Source organism: Ostrinia furnacalis, unplaced genomic scaffold (genome assembly GCF_004193835.3).
Source record: "Ostrinia furnacalis isolate ACB-3 unplaced genomic scaffold, ASM419383v2 OfSCF7657, whole genome shotgun sequence".
Lineage (NCBI taxonomy): Eukaryota > Metazoa > Arthropoda > Insecta > Lepidoptera > Crambidae > Ostrinia > Ostrinia furnacalis.
Genome location: NW_021137896.1, coordinates 151,937 through 172,321, shown reverse-complemented (window position 1 = coordinate 172,321; position 20,385 = coordinate 151,937). Strand labels below are relative to the sequence as shown.

The 20,385-nt window shown below is 37.4% G+C and overlaps 1 protein-coding gene across 2 annotated transcripts; it reads right to left on the bottom strand.

Moving 5' to 3' along the window:
- Positions 1-478: 478 nt before the first annotated feature.
- Positions 479-15,875, bottom strand: Cyp303a1 (Probable cytochrome P450 303a1). Of its 2 annotated transcripts, none has more exons than XM_028322516.1 (4): positions 15,809-15,875; positions 7,723-8,780; positions 6,741-6,858; positions 479-1,729 (listed from the first exon to the last, which is right to left on the bottom strand). In XM_028322516.1, exons 2-4 carry the CDS (start codon positions 8,778-8,780, stop codon positions 1,409-1,411), a joined length of 1,497 nt encoding a protein of 498 aa, XP_028178317.1. In that variant the 5' UTR covers positions 15,809-15,875; the 3' UTR covers positions 479-1,408. The 2 variants fall into 2 exon arrangements, with proteins under 2 accessions (XP_028178317.1, XP_028178318.1); XM_028322517.1 differs by lacking the exon at positions 15,809-15,875 and adding an exon at positions 9,522-9,548.
- Between the last annotated feature and the right edge of the window lie 4,510 nt (positions 15,876-20,385).

Below are 20,385 nucleotides of genomic sequence, written 5' to 3'. Positions count from 1 at the left end.
CAGAGTCTAAATTTAAACTTCGTTTCATGATACGAGTCTTACAAAATAATTATTAGGTAAGTGGGATGTTTACATGCCAATTAAAATGACTTTCCAAGAAGAGAAAAGCTTTCAAGTGTTTTCTTCATTTGGCTATCGAAATCTATTTTTAACCTTGCTTTTCAAGGTAAGATCATAATTAGTATTTTGGTAGGTACTCCAGGGAATAAGTTGACGATCAAAAGGAGTGATTATGGTATAATTATATTTTAAGCCAGTAAACATCGTATGAGCAATATGGAATAAAGTTACAAAGCAGATTAAAACACTTTTATAAGGTTACAACAGATTTTTATTCAATACACCACATATGCGAACTACTTTTACAATATCAGGTAATGATGTGATTAAAACGAATCAGTCTAAAAACTTAAGGACTACTCACAAAAGGTTAGATATTACGTAACTCAAATGCGCTTGATTCACTTATTTTGTGACAATTTTGTTTGATGTTTAAAGTTCAGTTTGGTACATCTCTCCCACATTAGCAAGATGTAGACATCAAAGTGTTTTCTATTTTGATATATGTATGCTTAATATCTACAACTAACTTGTATTTACGCCGAAGCAACTCATCCAATTGAGAGGAAAATCGAATCCAACATTGCTCCTATTTATAAATTGATGAAAAGCCTTAGCGTTTGCGTCATAAGGTAAATTAACATACTAAATTCAATACCAATTACTTTTCATTTTCGTGCTATTATACATAGTTTTCATGCTATTATACATAGTTTTGAGTTGAATATCATTATTTAAAATTGTCTTCAATTACCTAAACAGGATCAATCCACTATAATTTTGATTAAACTAGCATGAATGAAAAACTGAATAGGTAACTCGAATCGAAAAGCCAAGTGTTTCCACCTACCTATTATTTACAATTAACAAATTGATTTAATAGTACTTACGATTCTGGTAAATGATAGAAACTCTACCTACACGGTCCTTTAAAGGCATCGACTGGATGGTTGAAACTTAAAACACGCACTTAAGTACTTAAGCGCAATACACACTATGCCCGCCGGGCCGCCGACAAAGCCCGGCTACACAACCCGGCAGCCTGTATGAAAAGAATTATGTCGGCAACATGCGCCCGCGCGTGTTACCCGCCGACATGTTGGCGGCTTGGGTACGCCTGCGCTCAGTTGCCCGGCGACTCTCGACCTGTAGTGACGTGCTTGTATGCTGACTTCCAAATAAATTTCTCATCTCAAGCCGCCGACATGCCGCCGACCAAATTTTTCGACTTGTAATAAGTGAAGCCGCCAACTAGACCGCCGACAAAAAGTTGCCGACATATGTCGGCGGCCCGGCGGGCTCAATGTGTATTACGCTTTAAGTATGCTGATAAAAACAAAAAAGTCAATCACTGCCGTGGTACCACTAATGCTTTGAAGGGTGCAGCAGACGGCGTTGCACCGTCAACATGATCCAATGAGGGCAAAGGTTCCCCTGGAACTGGCAAGAACGAGAACCTCTGCAGCATTGTTGTGGAGAATATAAATATGTTGCACTTGGCCAACACATCTCCCATGCATCTGTGCTTGAAGAGGCCGAATGGGAAGTAATGGTCGGGCAGCTTGACTTTGCCCTCGCACATGAATCGCTCAGGCTTGAAAGCATACGGGTCCGGATAAAGGTTCTCGTCCATCAATATGTTGGTGTAGTTGGAGACTATCATCGTGTCCTGAAAAAAAGTTAATAAGATTACCTCGGTTCCTATTATTATAAACTAGCTTTCCGCCCGGAGCTTCGCCCGCGTGTAATTTTGTCTGTCACAGAAAAACTTTATTGCGCGCGTCCCTGTTTCAAAAGTCGGGATAAAAACTATCCCATGTCCTTTCCCGGGACCCAAACTGTGCCTAATTTAATTAAAATCGGTTCAGTGGTTTAGGCGTGAAGACAAGACAGACAGACAGAGATAATAATATGTATTATGAATCCCAGCATTTAACAAATTTTCATATAAACAAGTAGCAAATAAAACGGAAAACTTGAATTATTGTATTCTTCGAAATACTCGCATATTCCCATAATTGCACGAATTATAATTTTAATTAAAGTTTAATAATAACTGATAATTTTGTACAAAAAGGCCACTCAGTTGAAAATGTGATTATGTGAATATGACTCAATTTATTATGATCAAATATTCCATTATCATCAAATAATTCATAATTCCTTGCATTGCATTAAATAAAATTTACCACTAACGAGGCTATTATAGCCTGACCACGAACATAAAAACCCTCGCCATGTTGCGGAAAACTAATGGTACTAATTTCTTTTAATGGCAACAGTAACTGAAAACTTCATTGACATGTCACCTTGCATGTCAGTTTATTGCTGTCAAAGTGTAAACAAACTTTATTTTAAATGTGCGCAATTGGTTTTATGAATTAAATTGCTAAAATATTTTTATAGTCGTGAAAGAAAAGTGGTTCACAATGTGTTAAAGTATTTGTCGAAGAGAAATACTAAGGGTTCGGACTAGGGCATGCAAAAACCGAGCGGTTTGGAAAAACCGGTTTTTTCGGTTTTTATTTTTAAAAACCGAACTAAACCGGTTTTTTCGGGTTTTTTGGGGCGACTGTTTGTAAGTAAATAAAAATGCTGCAAATTATAATAAAAATCATTTTATTTCTTTTATATTCTAGTTTGACAAGATTTTGTTTTATTTTCTCAAATTCGTGTGTGGGCGACTATTTATGTGTAATAATGGTGGATTATTAACCATTGAGTGTTCGTGAACGTCCATGGGTGTGGGCAAGTGAAGCAAAACAGTGCATCGTGATTCTTCTGGTTCTCTCAAGTTGTCCATAGGAGGTCTCAGTAAAGCACCACAACTTTACTGAGACTCAAAGGGTGGGAAAGGGTATCATCTATCATCCTTCATTATATCATTACTTGATCTCATTTTGTAACTCGTATCACTTATATACTGGAAAATGGCACAAATCAAGTCGACCTCGACGTGTATTGCCAACATCATCAAAAAAGAAGAAGAACATTTGGTAATAGTTATGCTTAATTAAANAACACTTGCTTTTATGGGGGGTAAATAGGCCGCAACTCGCGACGTATCAAACAGTTGATACATGTCTTTTTCCTTACTTCTTCACATCAGCCGGGATATCTTTTTAAATACTGGTGTGATTTAAATGAATTTGGTATCAATTTAAAGTTAAAAGTTTAATCTTTAAAATGGTGCTACTTTTTTTGTTACTAACAAATTGGTTAGTACACAAGATCGCGTGGAAACAACTTCATGTAAGTGATTCCATACTTTTGCTCGCAAGTGTAGCTTTAGCTAGAAGATACATGGTACTTTAGTTCAATACCATAGTCATAGACTATACTCTACTCATTCACATTGCATTACAATAATTGTTTTTATTGATATGACTAAAGAAGCATGTTCTTGTATGAGTTATTAAATTATCTAAAATCGTAGAAGAAAAACCGAAATAACCGAAAAACCCGGTTTTATAACTGACAAAAACCGAGTTCCAAATTGTGTCGGTTATCCGGTTTTTCGGTTATCCGGTTAACCGGTTTGCATGCCCTAGTTCGGACAATATTTTCATTGAATAATGTTTCCGACAAAGGTTGTCAAATTGACTGACATGTTTATCGTATAGTACAGTCCACTATGAAAATTAGCTGTGGTTTGTTTCAACTACCTATTTTAAAATTTTTTGTCACTTTCTAAGTGTTGAATTTTATGGGATTGGGAAAGAAGTACCGAGTTTGAAGCGTTCATGAGCAGACATTGCAGTTGAATATTCAAGTTCTGAATTTGATTATTGATGAATAATAAAATAAATTCTACTAGCTCGATTGATGGTTTCATTTAATTTAGGTTACCTATAATAATATTTTTTGGTTAATTTATGAAAATATCAAATTTGCCCGTAATCCTGAATCCTGATACATAAAGTTAGCCTATTAATTTAACACAGGTACGACTGTACTCAGTGTTGCACTATCAAATGCAATTGACGCGCCTCTATGCCAGGGTTTTTATGTTCCTGGTCAGGCTATAACTCAATTTCCCTGAATTTTAAATACACCGAAATTACGGCATACAACTTTGAATACATTAAATTTATTACTTTAAAATGTTATTTAAACTATGTCAATTTACGTCTAGGAAAAAAAACTTTTCACAAAGTGAATTCCGAGAAGTTAGATTGTGTTTAATGTAGCACTAAATAGGAGTCAGGGTAAAGCTACTTGAACAAACCGCTCTTAGTAAAGGCCTCTTTTATAAAAGCACTAAGTATAAGCAGGAAAAGATTCAGAAAGTGATTTTTCTAATAATTGCAGTGTAGAGAATTAAAATCTAAAATGGTGTTTCTAGAACTGCACTGTGAATACAAACACAGTTGTGGCTTTCATAAGAATTTCCTTGGTCAGCTTGGTCGGTTGGTGATATTTCTCGAAATACCGAATTAATAGGGTTTTCTCGTTGGAATGGTGTGAAGTATAGAGATGAAACTATTCGACGCCAATTTTGACTATGAAATTATAGAGAGATATTATCTATAAAATATACGTTCGTGTACAGTCAGCAAAATAAATACTTAGTCTGTGAAATACTGAGTCGTGTACAGTCAAATAAATACTTAGTCCGTGACACCCTAAGTGGCCAAAAAGTTGACAACACAACCTGATTCCAATTATAGCCACGATAGCCGAACGGTGAAGGGGTCGGAGTGGCCGACTCGAGATACGAGGAACGCGGGTTCGAATCCCACCGCCGCTCGACTATTGTGGTGAGCCCACTCTTAACACAAGCTTATTTAGCTTAACACGAGGGGCTAATGGGACTATTAGTAATTTGGGCAATACAAATTGGTAAAAATATTTAAAAAAAAAATTGTAACAAAGACGTGTTGCGAACTATTTTTTACTATAAACATAACATTTCATACGTACGATTTTGCTAACTGCTACACGCCCCGAGCAAAGTTTTGTGTGCATAAAAGTGCTCTTACCGGCGTATTTATATTTTCAAATAGCGCTCAAAATTCGTTTAAGCATTTCATGTTGAAAATTTTTAGACTGATTACAGACTAGCCACGACCATGTTAGCATGAGTTTATTCTCATGTCTTAGATTCATACTTAAGTATTTTTACGCTTACTTAATACGGTTCTTAGGAACTTATTAACATCGCGACTGAAAATTATTGATATTTATAAACGGAAACCTAGTGAATCACATTTGCTTTTCATTTAATAATATGGTTTTTAGTTTCTTTCAAAATTGTCTAAATACAAATAGTAAACAGCCGAAGATAAAATATCTACCATTCTAAAGTTACAAGCGATTCAATTGACCAAATACCGGCTCGGGTATGTCCACAAACCGAACTGTGTCGCATGTCTCGCAACGATCCCCGACGAACGAAGCTGCAATGCTATAGAATAGAGCGTGCATTTCTCCGTCAATACCGGGAGCGTACCTGGCATTGTGCGAAATTATTTCCGTTTTATCGACACTTTATTGCTCCGGTCGTGAAGGATTGTGAGCCATGATTGTGAGTGATTTTTGCAGGACAAGGAAACAGGATAATTTTCTGTGGATCCGTAAACAAAATATTTTTTTAATGATTCTATGTTGCTTCTGGTTGGAAGAGAACGGGCGAAATATAAGATTCAGCCAGCGTGTATCAAGTGTCATATCTAGTGATTGAAGTACGTTCATGTGACGAGAATAAAGGACGATGATTCTACGCCTTGGTCAGAAGTGTTTTGGAATACTGCTCGGTGGTGTGGTCACCATATTATGATGTCCACATAGATAGAATAGAGGCTGTGCAGAGACGTTTCCTCCGTTGTCTGAGTGCAAAATTCGGTCTGAGGCGTAGGCTGGGTACCTACGAGTCCAGACTCGACTTTTTTAGGGTGAGCACCCTTCAATCTAGGAGAGGCATTGCTGGCATGGCTACGCTCTATAAGATCTTGAATTCCGAATGTGACTGCAGTGAACTGTTGAGCCATTTTTCACTTAAGATAGGTGGTAGTAAAAGAACGCAAAAACTTTTTTCCCTGCCAAAATGTCAGAATAATGTAAGGTACAACAATCCAGTGTTCCGAATGTGTAGAGCTTACAATGAAATTAGCAAGGATCTAGATGTTTTCTCACTTTCTCGTGCATCTTTTCTTAAATTGTGTAGGTGCAAATTGTAAATTAACATGCATGTATTTATTAGAATTACTGTATCACTTAAATCAAAGCTAGACTAAAACGAATGTTGTGTTCAGCTACAATCGGAGTGCAAATTAATTGTTAATCTTTGTTCAATGTACTTTATTTTTAAGCCATGATTTGCAATCTGTTGCTGTACCTTAATAAATAATGATGATGATGAATGGTTTTTTGAATTGGAACAAATCTAATTATTAGTTCCGGTAACTTTTGACCATAGACAGATCCTTGTACCGTCGGATCGGAGATCAAACTTTCTACCTACTACTGGAACGGACTAGTATTATTAATCTTTTTGCGAAAAAAATTTTCTAATTTAGAAGCAAGGCAGTAAATAGAAATTGCGGGTAAACAATATTTGCTCCACTATCAGAGAAAATGTAACTCGTTTGTGCGCAGACAGCTCTGCCTGCACTTCCGTTTATTAAGGAAATGGAGGCGGGCGGTATGGATATGAGAATGTTTTGTTAACTTGTCCTTACCTCTGGTATCCTGTAGCCCTGAAGCGTGGTGTCCCTTAGAGCCCGATGTGGGACACCGAATGTACGTCCCATGAAGTGTCGGACGCTCTCGTGGACAATGGCACTGCAGTACGGCATTCTGAAAAAAGTAAAAAATTAAAAAATTAAGATTTCATACTTATTTGTCAAGAGCGAGTCAGGCTCTTAAAAGAAGTGTGAGCCACATGAACAATTAATATCTTTAAGCTCTGCAATCTATCTATATTAATATTATAAATGCGAAAGTTACTCTGTCTGTCTGTCTGTCTGTTTTGCTTTCACGCCTAAACCACTCAACCGATTTTGATGAAATTTGGCATAGAGATAGTTTGAGTCCCGGGAAAGGGCATAGGATAGTTGATAGACGCGTGCGATAAAGTTTTTCTGTGACAAACAAAATTCCACGCGGGCGAAACCGCGGGCAAAAAGCTAGTTAATTATAAATTACTTTCTATTTTCTTCTATCTCAAGTTTCTTCATTTATCATACCTATTGATTAAACCCAAATTAACTAACTTAATATTATTCAAATATCAAATCGTCAATATTTAACTAATTCGCCATTCAATATATCCATTTGAAAGCAATAGAGACGTCGCAATAAGGCAATAACGGTGCTTTTCCGTTGAAATTCCGTCGGAACAGAACTGCCTTAATTGGTCGATCCAGAACGTATTAGTTAGTTGGATTTCAAACGTCCACTCTAAACTCGAACGTTGGACTAAAACCGCCACTTAATGTGTTTACGCGGCTCTTGAACCGTTTCCACTATGTGAAGTTGATTTGAAACAATTTATTCCTAGGTCCAATTGCCCGGCGTACTGTGACGGATATCGTAACAATATTATGATAAGTGTACACACCGTACGTAGAAGGAATTGACCCACATCAAAAAACTGATTACCGGTATTGAAATATGCACAATAGTATTAATGGAAAACAGTAATTATGATCAAACACTTACTGATCCCGGTCATCCAAACACGGCATGCGATCCCTCCCAACGACGCGGTCAATCTCCTCTTGTGCCTTCTTTTGGACTTCTTGCTCCCTCACCAAATAACTGAATGCGAAGCTCATACTCTTGCTAGTCGTCTCTGTTCCAGCCATGAACATGTCCATACACATTGCGACCAACTGTCCCTTTGAGTATGTATTCACTTCACCATGTTCCCTCAGTATCCTAATGTACACATCCATGAAGTCTCTATCCTCTCTCTCAGGGTCGAAACTCTCTTCGTGCCTTCCAATTTCTTCCCGCAAGAACTTCCAGATTCTTTTGTGAGTTCTCACGAAGCCTCTGTACCCAGACATAGTTGGAGCTAAGATAGTCAATATTGGAAAATGACTGAAAGCCGTACCTACCATATCAATAGCAGAGAATAAGTCAAAAAGAAGGTCTTGGAGTACCTGCATTTGAGGTTCCTTCGGGTTATACCTTATTCCTGCCATCATAGACCACAGAGTATTCAATATGTACGTGTTGAAGAAATTATGCATCTGTATTACACCTTGCCTACTATCGCCTAATGTAATCAGAACATCATTGATCATGTGTGCAGCTTCAGAACAAGCTGTGTTACCCATACCCTTCCTTCCGAAGCCAAATTCTTTCAAATGTTTTACCAAAAAACGTCTTTGTTCTTTCCAAAGTTCTCCATCTGTCAAAAGAACACCGCGTCTCTCTCCCCAAGTTCGGGTCTGGTAGAAGATCCCTTTAGGCCTTCCGTCCAAGTCTTCATTGTACAACATTTCTTTGTTGGCTTCTAGGGTATTGACCATTACTATTCTGTCTTTTCCTATCTTGAGACCAAGTGCAGCTCCATCTTTGCAGTAAGTTCTTGATAGTTCCTTTACTGCTTTATACAGGTATCCAGTTTTTTCTCGAAGTTTATACACTTCGGCTGCGCTACCCAAAATTGGTACCCACTTGGGGCCTGGTGGGAATTTTTTTGGCTTTATGGTGTCCAGATAAAGTAGAATGCAGACCACTAGCACTGCGGCTAGTACTGCTAACCACATCTGAAACAAAAAGAAAATGTATTGTGAATAAGCACGCGAGATATCTTGGTACAATATGTAGATAGGTAGTGTCACAATTACAAAAAACTTGGGCAAAATTTGCAAAGCAAAGTCAATCATTTTATTCCTGTTTCCATTTGATGCCAATCGAGAATTATGCATACGACCCATATCTTGAAAAGAAAGGCAATAAATATAGCCATAATATTAAAAATCTAGTCTAACGGTTACAAAAGTCTTGTTGATGTTTACATTGACAAAGAATTGATCTCGTTCGCTCTACCTGTTCCAAATACCTCTCCAAGTTTCATGCGTCATGTTACACAACCACAATTCCATGGACGCTTTGAAATTTATAGAGACAAAGCGATGTTTCAAGCATAATTAGGCTAATCCTAAACTGCGCAAGTGGACGTAATGTCGTAATAGGATTATGGCGTCCAGCCATGGCAGGATAATTGTTCATCCTGCAGCGCGGTGGGGAGATCTCGACGTGCCTGGTTTAGCTAGCACATAGGTACGCATAATATGTAACACTATTAAGGTATATCGATTAACGTTATTGAATTACTTGTACAATATTCCCAGCTCCAGGATCTAATTATCGATGAGCTAATAGATCTTGACGCTGCAAACGTGGATGGAACTGTATTGAGTTTCTAATCGATATTAACGATGGACGAATGAAGAGTTAGACTAAGTACCTATTCGAATACAAGTATAAGTAATAAAGTAACTAACATTATAGATGAAATATCTTGAGGTATGCAGACGTATAATGCGATGTAAGATGCAAGGTATAGATGACCCACGCTGAACTGTCCCACCAAACTCAATGACAGGGGGGCGCTACCATCGTTCAACTATATGGTTTCCAACATGGCAAAAATCTGAACCAGCGATCCGGTATTGACGGTGGCGCCCCACTGTCAATGTCATCGACAGGACAGTCCAGTATTTTGGAAATATATATAAAGGTTTGCGGTTAAAAAGGTTGCGTAGTTTTTCAGTTTACAAGGTAGGTTTGAATTTTTATGATTAAGTTTTTGTAACAGCAAACGAACGGTGACAATCTCAGCGGGTAGTTTTTGGTAGGTACACCTCAGATTTTAAAACATTAAAATGGGAAATGGGAGTTACCTACAGGTAACTTTCCATAATCAAAAGTGTGTCACTAAACTTCTGCCACGATATTGCTTTGTGTTACGTCACAAAACAGTTGGAACAACCCTCAGATTCCGAGTTCAGCGTCAAAAGTTAAAAGCGTAATAAATAGCAACAGTAATAGCTTCATCTTCTAAATTGTTTACGCTACTAGTTAGTTAAAAGCTTTGGAGCTTTACATGATTGAACTGTTCCAATATTTGTTCAAATTGGAAAACACTAAAATAGAAATAAGCTTTTGCTTTGAACCACAGCCCACGCGCAAGTGACTATTCTGAACAAACTAAATTATTGAAAATTAATTTGATTTGGATTGGACGCAGGAAAATTAAAAACGAAGCAATTTAAAATGAATATAGAATCCATGAATATTTAAAACGTTAATCGTATTAAAATTTATTTCTGATCATGCTCTAATTTGTTTTTCATTTTTCAATAGATTTACTTTTATGGGATGGAATTTTATTACATTTATATTCATTGGTATTTATTATTTTTATACAAAGAGGGGGTACAGGGTCACCTGAGGTAAGCCTTACCAAAATAGTGACAGCAAAAGAATGATTAAGTACCAGTGACTGCCTTCTTCAATATCAAACAGTTTTTGATTAATAGATCTACATAATGTCTCTGTAGACCATTAGTAGATCATAACAAGTATGTAGTAAGTAGGTATGAGGTAGACTTGGGAATTGTATCCTAGCTGATAGTCTACTACATTAATTCTTTGAACTTTAATTTACTACTTCGTAACTTTGCCTCACAACTCCTTAATAATTTTAACTCTGACGTATTTTCTCAAGTAGGTTGCACGTTTGCACTCCTCTGTCGAACGGGAGAAAATCCAATACTTTATGAAGTAGTTAACCTGTTTTGTAAAATCACTAGTTTAAGCATACGAGAGAGCGCTGGAAAGTTTACGGCGCCAGTTCGTAACGTAACAAGGGCAATTTTCTGAACTCCGGGAATTCCAGGCTATGCTACCGGGATAGAACTACCGAGGCTCTCATTGAAGCTGCTCATGCAAATACGACGACGATCAAATAATACCGCTCTCGTAATTAGTTCTGTTTGGAATTCCGTAACTCGAAACGAGCCCTTTTAGGTCATGTCTGTTTGTGTCTATGTCTATCAAGACCCTTTTTCTCGTGAGCCTGTGGAGCTTTAAAGTTTAATTATTAACTACTCAGCCCTACAATCGAAATCTAGTACGAAACAAGCGTACAACATAAGGAGCTAAAGGGGAAATTCCATAAATTAATATTTAATTTGAAGACTTAAAATTGATAACAGCTTTATTTTCTGAGTTATTAAGATCACGAAGAGTGAGAAGAAGGTTGAAGGCACAAGAGCGCGCGGCAGGTCGCCCGTGCGCTTGACTGATCAGGTCAAAACCGCACTCAATGGTCCACTCCACGAGAGTTCAAGAAAGGCTGCAATGTGGGAGGAATGGCGACGAATTATGAAGCTTGCCACCTCACCAGATTTGACGACCACGACCACTCTGGCAAGAGTGTAGCGACGAAGAAGAAGATGTAACATGTATGGGCTCGCAATTAGCCGATATTCGTTATCAGTTTAGAATTTAGTTTGGTATTTGTAATGGTGGAAAATTAAACTCAAACGTGTCTAGTATGCAATGATTTGAGCTGTAATTTTGTCCACTAATGAATAACGTGTGGCAAATAATTAACGAAAGCTCCAAACCCATTCATGGTCGAAAACAAACATTAACGTAACAAACATCAAAATTTCACAGTAAACAGTTGAACTCATAAATGAATGTCGGTAGTAACATTTTCGTACTAATATTATGTGGATTTTGTACAAGTTTCTATCACAGTTTGTCTAAATAGTCCATTGAACGTCAATACCTAAATAACCGTTTGAGGTATATTTATGAAATTTGAAGTTGATATATATCTTGCAAGTCTCAATACATGAGCCAATGTTGAAGTGTTAATGCACAGTAGTTTTTGAGTGATGAGGAGTCAAAAGTGGCTCAAAGTGGTTCGTCTAAATATACGCACGGTGCAGTCCCCTCCATGGAACTAGGCTTATCATGCTCCCGCATGTCTATAGTGTTTGCTCAATATTGATTTAGTCGATTTTCTCCTGAAAGGAACATGTAAGACAAAAATAAAATTTCCAATATTACAGACCTTCTAGAGCAGATGCCACGAAAACTATACAAGATATAGCAAAACTTGACGGTCTCATCTGTATCAAATTGAATAAGCTTTTTTTGGTTCATAGTAGTCATGTCACTAGGACGCATAGTTTCCGAGGATTAAGCGAAAAACCGAAAAGTGGTACCTTTAAAACCCCCTCTCCCCGCCGGCTCAAGGGCTAAGGGCGGGGACTTTTGCAATGTTCACTACCTAACTAGGCTAAATAAAGTCCCGAGGTCAGAAATTGTGTTCCACGGATTTCTCTCTACACCGTCGTTAAGGCATTCATTGACTGGACTAAAAATGTTTGCTGTTTTAAAAAAATAACTCGCTGCTTTTTTCCTGTGGCAACACTACCGCTAATAGGATTTAGACTTGTCTCTTAATTTATTTACTGTAAGGTCTCTAAACTCGTCACTATTATTGTTTTAAGTTATAAAAAATGCCTAATAATTACATTAAAACGTGTGTATTGCATTGTGTTTAAAGTGCAAATATCGAGGAAAAAAACAATGTATTTATTCGTACATAACTACTTACATTAAAATGTCGTGACTGAAATAAAATAATGATTAAGTATTTACGTACCCCATACGTGTATCACGACTAAACATCGTGAAAATAATAAAATACTATTTAAGTAAAGTAAAAAAGTATTTATTTCTTAGAGGTATTGTCCCTTACATTAATTCGTATTTCCCATTCTCACTGCAACTTCTCTAGAGAGAAATTCAGAAGGACAAAGGCATACCCACTAAAAAGACCGGCCCCGGTGCTCCGTCATTCGCCTTAAGTAGGAAGAAACTGTGTGGGATTCCGGACAAAGCCTTCACTACCACAGTCCCTTCCGGCGATTGCCCGCCTACACGGCGGGCCCTACAGACCCCCCAGGATGAGGGGCCTACAAGGCCCCCCAGGACGGGGAGCGACGGGAGCAGCTGGGAGCACACAGCTGTTCCCGTCCGACGGTGGTGGTGGCCTGTGCAATGCAGGCGAGGGCGCCCCCACGCCCCCGGCCCGCTGGCCATCACCGAGGAGAGGAAACTGGAGGCGATCATACTGTCGCCTCTTCTGACCCCTCCGCCGTCGCCGGAGCGAGGGCGCGTTTGGATCATCTTCGCGCTCTCGCTCCGCGGCCTCCTTCTGTGATATCACATCTTCGCAGAAGGAGGCCATTGCCGCCCAGGCCTCGCTGCTGTCCAGCATAGCTTCAACTATACTGGGCAACACCAGGTCCTGGCCCACTACCGCGATTAGTGTACTGCTCTGCGATGCCCACGCCCTAACACACCGCAATGGTATGGTGCGCCGTGTCCTCTGCGACACTCGTGGCAGGACGGCGTGTCCTCCCTTCCGATGCGGTGCAGGTATGAGCCGAAGCATCCGTGCCCGGTCAATACCTGCACGAAACGGAAGGAGAGGTAGGTACCCGTGCGGGCGCTCAAGCCACACAAAATGGTCCCTATTACAACTTAATAAGGCTTAGATAACTTTAAATGTGACGTTCTCATATAATATACATACAAGTAACTTGGTGCCGCAAACTAAGCGTTTACTACAGGAACTCACGTAGGGTGTTAAGTTTGGAAGTTTGTAACTGCGCTTGCGATCAAGTGCGTTCAAGGAATCACACATAGTTTGGTAGTTACAAAATATCAAGACTTGACACTTGAGAAAGTGAAACAGTTTATGAATATTTACCTAAGTTATGCTTATGTTAAATCTGTCTCGTTAAAAATGATACCTATTTAAATTGGATGTCACTAAGTTTATACATAGATGTTAAAAAGTAAATACAGGATGGCCAGGGAGTTGACGTCCAAAGCTAAAATTTGGATTTCTTACATTAAGGTGTATCTAAATCACCCCCATGTATGTTCTACGATACAGCTTAATTTAGGAGATACAGTAAATTTTGTGATTTAGAACTTGGTGAGAAACAACCGTGAAGCTTTGAAAGTTGATCTTCACTGGAAATTTCCCTAACTTAAGTTAATAATAACAAACTACAAGTTCTCGCCAGAGTGAGAAAAACATTAAAAACCATACATAGGTGAAAGGAAAAAAATACAAAATTAACTCTATCTCCTAAACTAAGCAAAATTGTAGAACATGGTGGTGATTTAGATACACCTTGATGTAAGAAATCTAAATTTAGGCTTTGAACGTCAACTCCCTGGCCACCCTGTATAACTATAAAGTTTCAAGGGATTTGGAACGAGCTCAGATCAACGGCCAGACAACCTAAGACAAAGTATCTTGGCGCTTGGACGAGGAGGAGCGACCCCGAAAGGGAAAAAACGCAGAACAGGAACTTAAAAAATACATCAAATTATGGGTTTGGCCTTCAGGAACTTTTACACGCGGCGAAAAACGGACCTAGCTTAGTTATTAAAAAGAATAATCTGAAATATCTGCCGAGAAAGACTGTCTTGGTGACTTGAAGACCGACTCCAAATGAAAAAAGGCACTGAAGAAGTACTTACAAATACTAAAGTACATATCAATGGGTTGACCATAAGGAGCCTTCACACGCGACGGCAAAGTGGCCTAGCTTAGTTTGAAAAAGATAAAGATAAGTACATTTGCAATATCTACAAAATATCATTATTAAACAATACTTATACAAATAATGTGAACCCGGCTTTCAGTTCAACGCTTTGCGGAGCCGGCGAGCAACTGTTAGGTAACACATTACACAACCATTGAATAACTTTGTGCACGAATGGACATGCGTTACAAAATATTCATATACGTTCTTAACTTTTTGCCTACAGCTCGTTCGCGGGCCGAAAATGATAAAATTATACCCACATTTCGTAATAGACCTTATTATGTATTGCAGACCGAAACAGGTATTCTGTTATTATGAGTTAGCATTGGGGTCATAAGTACGATTTGTTTAAGGAATTGCTAATATAATATATTTCACAATTAAATTATTTTTTAGCTCGTTAATGACACTTAACCTGAAATAAATGTAAAGAGAAACAGTTAGTTATTGTGTAGAGTCGCGAGCACGTAGCTCTACTACAAATAAACGCATGCAGTTCGCAAAGCAGTAATTTATAGGTACATTACAAATACATAAATATAAATAACGAGTCTAATCTCACTTTAAAATGTTTCTGTGACGAAAATGGACTCTCCAATTAAAGGACTTGACAGTTAAAATATTATATAAAAAGTATGATCAGGGTTAGTTTTTTGGAAAATTGAGAATTTTAATTCTAGTCGGTCAAAACTTTCAACAAAATAGTGCCGTAGGTATTTCTACTCACACTTAATATGCTGATAAAATATAATTCTTAAAATATATAAAATATAAACAGTAACTTGATTTTTAACTCTGTAATACGACAGATTTAAGGTTAATTAATGATATTAATTTAATTTTCCAATTATTAACAAAATGAATAATCTGTTGATTTATTTATTTCCAAAAAAGGAGGAGGTAATATTTAAAAGTATTTTCACATTGCATAAAAATATAGCAAGACCAGTATGTAAAAAGGTTTGTTTGTGAAATAATTGATGAAGATTCACATTAGTTAACAAAAACTAAAGTTCATCAATAAAGTGTGAGTAGAAATATAGGGCACAAATGATTTCGCCATAAGAGCGCACTATAAACACAAGCGAAAAGGGAAAGTCCTCCCATCACACGGTCGCGTAATAATTAACAATATTCACCTTTGATAGTCGCGTCCGCGGCGGCTGCTCTCACTGGCGAGGGTCCGGAAGTGCTGGGCATAATATCGGAGCCCCGCCATCGCGAAGTCGGTCTGGCCGCCATATACACTGCTGCGTAACCACGCGGTTGCGAACTGTGCTCGCATGAATGAGCTTTGCTTGCTCACACCGCGACTGCATAAAATCAAAAATATTGCACCGAAATGGAAAGTGATTTACAAATTAGTGAATAATTTTACATAATGCTAAGAATTTGAAAATTGTGTGCACATTTGTAGCTATACTTAAGTTAACCTTACTCCGTAATATAAATAAATAAATGACAATCAAGCGAGATGTTATTTCTTTTTTTTTAACCTTTTACATGTGTCAAACGTCATTAGAGCTTTGGTTGTTATTAGTAAAATAATAATTTTCATTGTAATGTTACAGAACAGTAGTCCGTCATCGAGCAAAGTTACTGCACATTCACTTCGGTGTCTTTGAGGATTTATGCTTAAAAGATTTTGTTTGTGTAGGTAGGTAGGTACTTAAGTTGGTTACATTGTAATAATACAATTAAACAGCTCGTTTCTTAAGATAGCTAATACAGAAAGTTTATAATGCCTGCTAGAAATACAAGTAGTACCTATGCCAATAAAACTAATTATTAATAATAATATTTGTGTAATTTACGTGCGTGTAGCCCGCATAATAGGAAAAACATGTATCAAAATAAATAATGATTTGCGGGCAGCCCGCATGCGGATCAGATTCGCACGCGTCACATACACAGGAAAAAAAAGCACTGATTCTAAATTCTGTCGCAAGCGCATTGCATGTGCCACAATTATTTTAATTTTATGTGATGATCGTCGCGGGAAGCACCTGGATGCGAGCGGCGCAGGACCGGTGTTTGTGGAAATCCTTGGGGGAGGCCTTTGTCCAGCAGTGGACGTCTTTCGGCTGAAACGAACGACCGAACGAACGATGTGATGATCATGCAATTATCATTAAGACAATATACTGTACAATAAATAAAAACACTCGACATAAAGGTTCACATGTCGATATTATACAGGTTGTCCCAAAAAGAACGTGATAAATTACGGAAAAGAGAGCATTTGACAAGAAAAATAATTTGTACACACAGTAACATGAGATAATAATATGCTCAAAACAGGTCAAACTTTAAACATTGTCTATTTGGGGACACTGCAACCTGTGTAAATGTCAGCAAGCTTAACGTAAATCACAAATGAATGTGAAATAGAAATTAAAATACCTACTTAATGGTAACTAAAATTAAATGTCACGTCCTTGACTTTTTTGACTTGACATTTAATGTAAAATTTTATCATTTAGGTACCTACTTAAAAATCCTTTACATTTCAATGGACAAGTTTCCAATTTTTTTCTTTTAATAAAACTTGAAAATATAAGTAAAACTAATAATAATTGTGAAAGAAGTATGAAAATATGTCTACAAATACAAAGGTTACAGGGCCCTAAAGTTGTGCATAACAAAATTCGCGCCATTTTGATTCGAAATAGTCACGACAGTCATTCGAAGTACAAACAGTAAATCACCCCTGTGGGTCTAGACAAAGTGCAAATTATAATCGCAAACCAGTCGAAAAGTGGTCGAAAAGCCCCTTTTTTGTATGGAGTTTTGACGGATTCGATTTTCGATTCGATCAAAAAGTGAATTTTGTCTAGGGGGGCTGGTCCAGTGCTGTTGACAGATCCATTTTTTTTAATCTAGTGTTTTTAATTTTTCAGCCAGGGTCACTCAATATTCTTTCTTAGTAAAATCACAGAATAATAATAAGTATAGCCTGACCAGGAACATAAAAACCCTGGCATAGAGGCGCCTCAATTGCATTTGATAGTGCAACACTAAGTACAGTCGTACATGTGTTAAATTAATAGGCTAAATTTATGTATCAGGATTCAGGATTACGGGCTAATTTGATATTTTCATAAATTACCGAAAAAATATTATTAAAGGTAACCTGGTTTAAATAAATTAAATGAAACCATCAATCGAGCTAGTAGGATTTATTTTATTATTCATCAATAATCAAATTCAGAACTTGAATATTCAACTGCAATGTCTGCTCATGAACGCTTCAAACTCGGTACTTCTTTCCCAATTCCATAAAATTCAAAACTTAGAAAGTGACAAAAAACTTTAAAATAGGTAGTTGAAACAGACTACAGCTAATTTTCATAGTGGACTGTACTATACGATAAACATGTCAGTCAATTTGACAACCTTTGTCGGAAACATTATTCAATGAAAATATTGTCCGAACCGTTAGTATTTCTCTTCGACAAATACATTAACACATTGTGAACCACTTTTCTTTCACGACTATAAAAATATTTTAGCAATTTAATTCACAAAATCAATTGCACACATTTAAAATAAAGTTTGTTTACACTTTGACAACAATAGACTGACATGCAAGGTGACATGTCAATGAAGTTTTCAGTTACTGTTGCCATTAAAAGAAATTAGTACCATTAGTTTTCCGCAACATGGCGAGGGTTTTTATGTTCCTGGTCAGGCTATACTACGTACAGAAGTTTTACTTCGCGAAGGTATTTAAAAAAATGTATGCTCAATGTCATTAACAATATGGTGTAATTTAGCCTGTCTCAAGAGTCAAGCACCATTTTGTTGACAAACGTCAGTGATCGGCACTGCGCCGAAGCTATAGGGCTGACTTCGGTAAAATGATGTGACGTGAGGTGCCAAACTGCGGAAAATGGCGGAGGAAATACATGATTGAAAATTAATTATCATGAATAATATTAACTACTTATTTACCTCTCAGTGTCTTGAGGCAACTTAAAAAAGAACATTCTGTGTTTTTATTATTATTTAGGCAGTTAAATACTGCACAGTATTTAGTACACCATTTTCTTTATTTTGTTCCATCATACACAAGAATACGCGTGCGTGAGTCAATGTGAGGCCTTGTCGAATAGTATCCTGTAGGTGGGCCATCGTGCGTGTTTTGTTTTCGATGTAAACTCGCGGAGATGAACAGGCCTGGTAAAATTGTGTAATCTTTTTTGACATATCCAAGACCTGACCATATTTGAAAAGAAAAAGAAGACTTTGACATTATAGTGTCATTCTCGACAATGCGTTAGGGGTGGTATAGATGACCCACGCTGAACTGTCCCACCAAACTCAATGACAGGGGGGCGCTACCATCGTTCAACTATATGGTTTCCAACATGACAAAAATCTGAACCAGCGATCCGGTATTGACGGTGGCGCCCCACTGTCAATGTCATCGACAGGACAGTCCAGTATTTTGGAACTATAAGCATTGTGATTGAAACTTGAACAGGTGGCCAGACGTTACGGCACCACCTTAAATTCCACGCGAAAATACGGAGGTAATTTAAATAATTAATTTATCAGCCATTTCTTGATGGATTTCAAAAATAACTTCACCAGCTTTTTAGTTTTGGTCTATATTTTAATCCTATTAGGTGAAATCTAATGTTTTCAACATCACGAAACTTGTCTATTAACTAAAAGTCTATCTTTTGGTACCTAACCTTTTAAAACACTAAATGTGAACAATTCTTGGAATACAGTGTCAATTTTTGAAGTAGAACCAGAATAATAATAAGTACTATAGAACGTAGATAGAAATGCTATTAATACCTAATAGGTTAGGGTTAACCAATCTATTGCACATTCAAAAATGATCTTAGTCCCAATTACCAAAAAGGTAAGGAGGGATACTTACGTCTTTTAAACTCTTAAAATAAATATCAGCTGCAGAAATCTGGCAACCTACACGGTTGCACCTCCTGCATTCGAAACTTTGTGCTCCGTAACAAAGTTCAAGCTACTTGCTCCCAACTTTCGAAATAAAGTCTGAACTTTCAATTATTCAACTTCGGCATGAATTTCCCATTGAAAAGTGAATGAATGAATCAACTGCTTTTATAACTTATTGAAAAACCTTTTCAAAGAGAGTTTGCAAAAATGCTCGTATTTATTAAAATGTGAGCTGTAAAGATTTAAGTCACTGCCACGGTTGTATGATTACTCAATTAAATAAATGTTTAAGAGTTGAAGAACTTCTTTATCAATCGGGTATCGTTTGTAATAAAATAAAGAACAACATGAAACCCTTAAGCTATAAGTACCTAGTGGGTTCTTTCCCTCTGCCTCAGGCCCCCATTATTATGTTCGTTCGTTCGTTCGTTTCAGCCAAATGACGTCCACAGCTGGACAAAGGCCTCCCCCAAGGTTTTCCACAATGAACGGTCCTGCGCTGCCCGCATCCATTTTTATTATGTAGATCCTTTAAATAATGCTATTCCCAAAACTTCAGAGCACAGTTTTTTCTTTCGGTCAATCTACTTCTCATCCATGTCTCAAACCACAGGACCACTTATAAAATCACTTAAGCCCACTAAATTGGCAGCGGCACTAAAAGTAGAACTTAATATTTTAATTCTCTTGGCAACAATTTTGCCAGCTTGTAATATTTTGCTGTGGTTTTAGCTACCATTAACTGCGGTAGAAATCTCCATCAACACCTTTCTATTCATTATAAGGA

Coding starts and splice junctions, on each gene's coding strand:
- Cyp303a1 (XM_028322516.1), bottom strand. CDS start 8,780: ATGTGGTTAGCAGTACTAGCCGCAGTGCTAGTGGTCTGCATTCTACTT. Junction 6,859..7,722: donor TGTTTGGATGACCGGGATCA/GTAAGTGTTTGA, acceptor TACTTTTTTCAG/AATGCCGTACTGCAGTGCCA. Junction 1,730..6,740: donor AGGGCTACAGGATACCAGAG/GTAAGGACAAGT, acceptor ACTTTTTTTCAG/GACACGATGATAGTCTCCAA.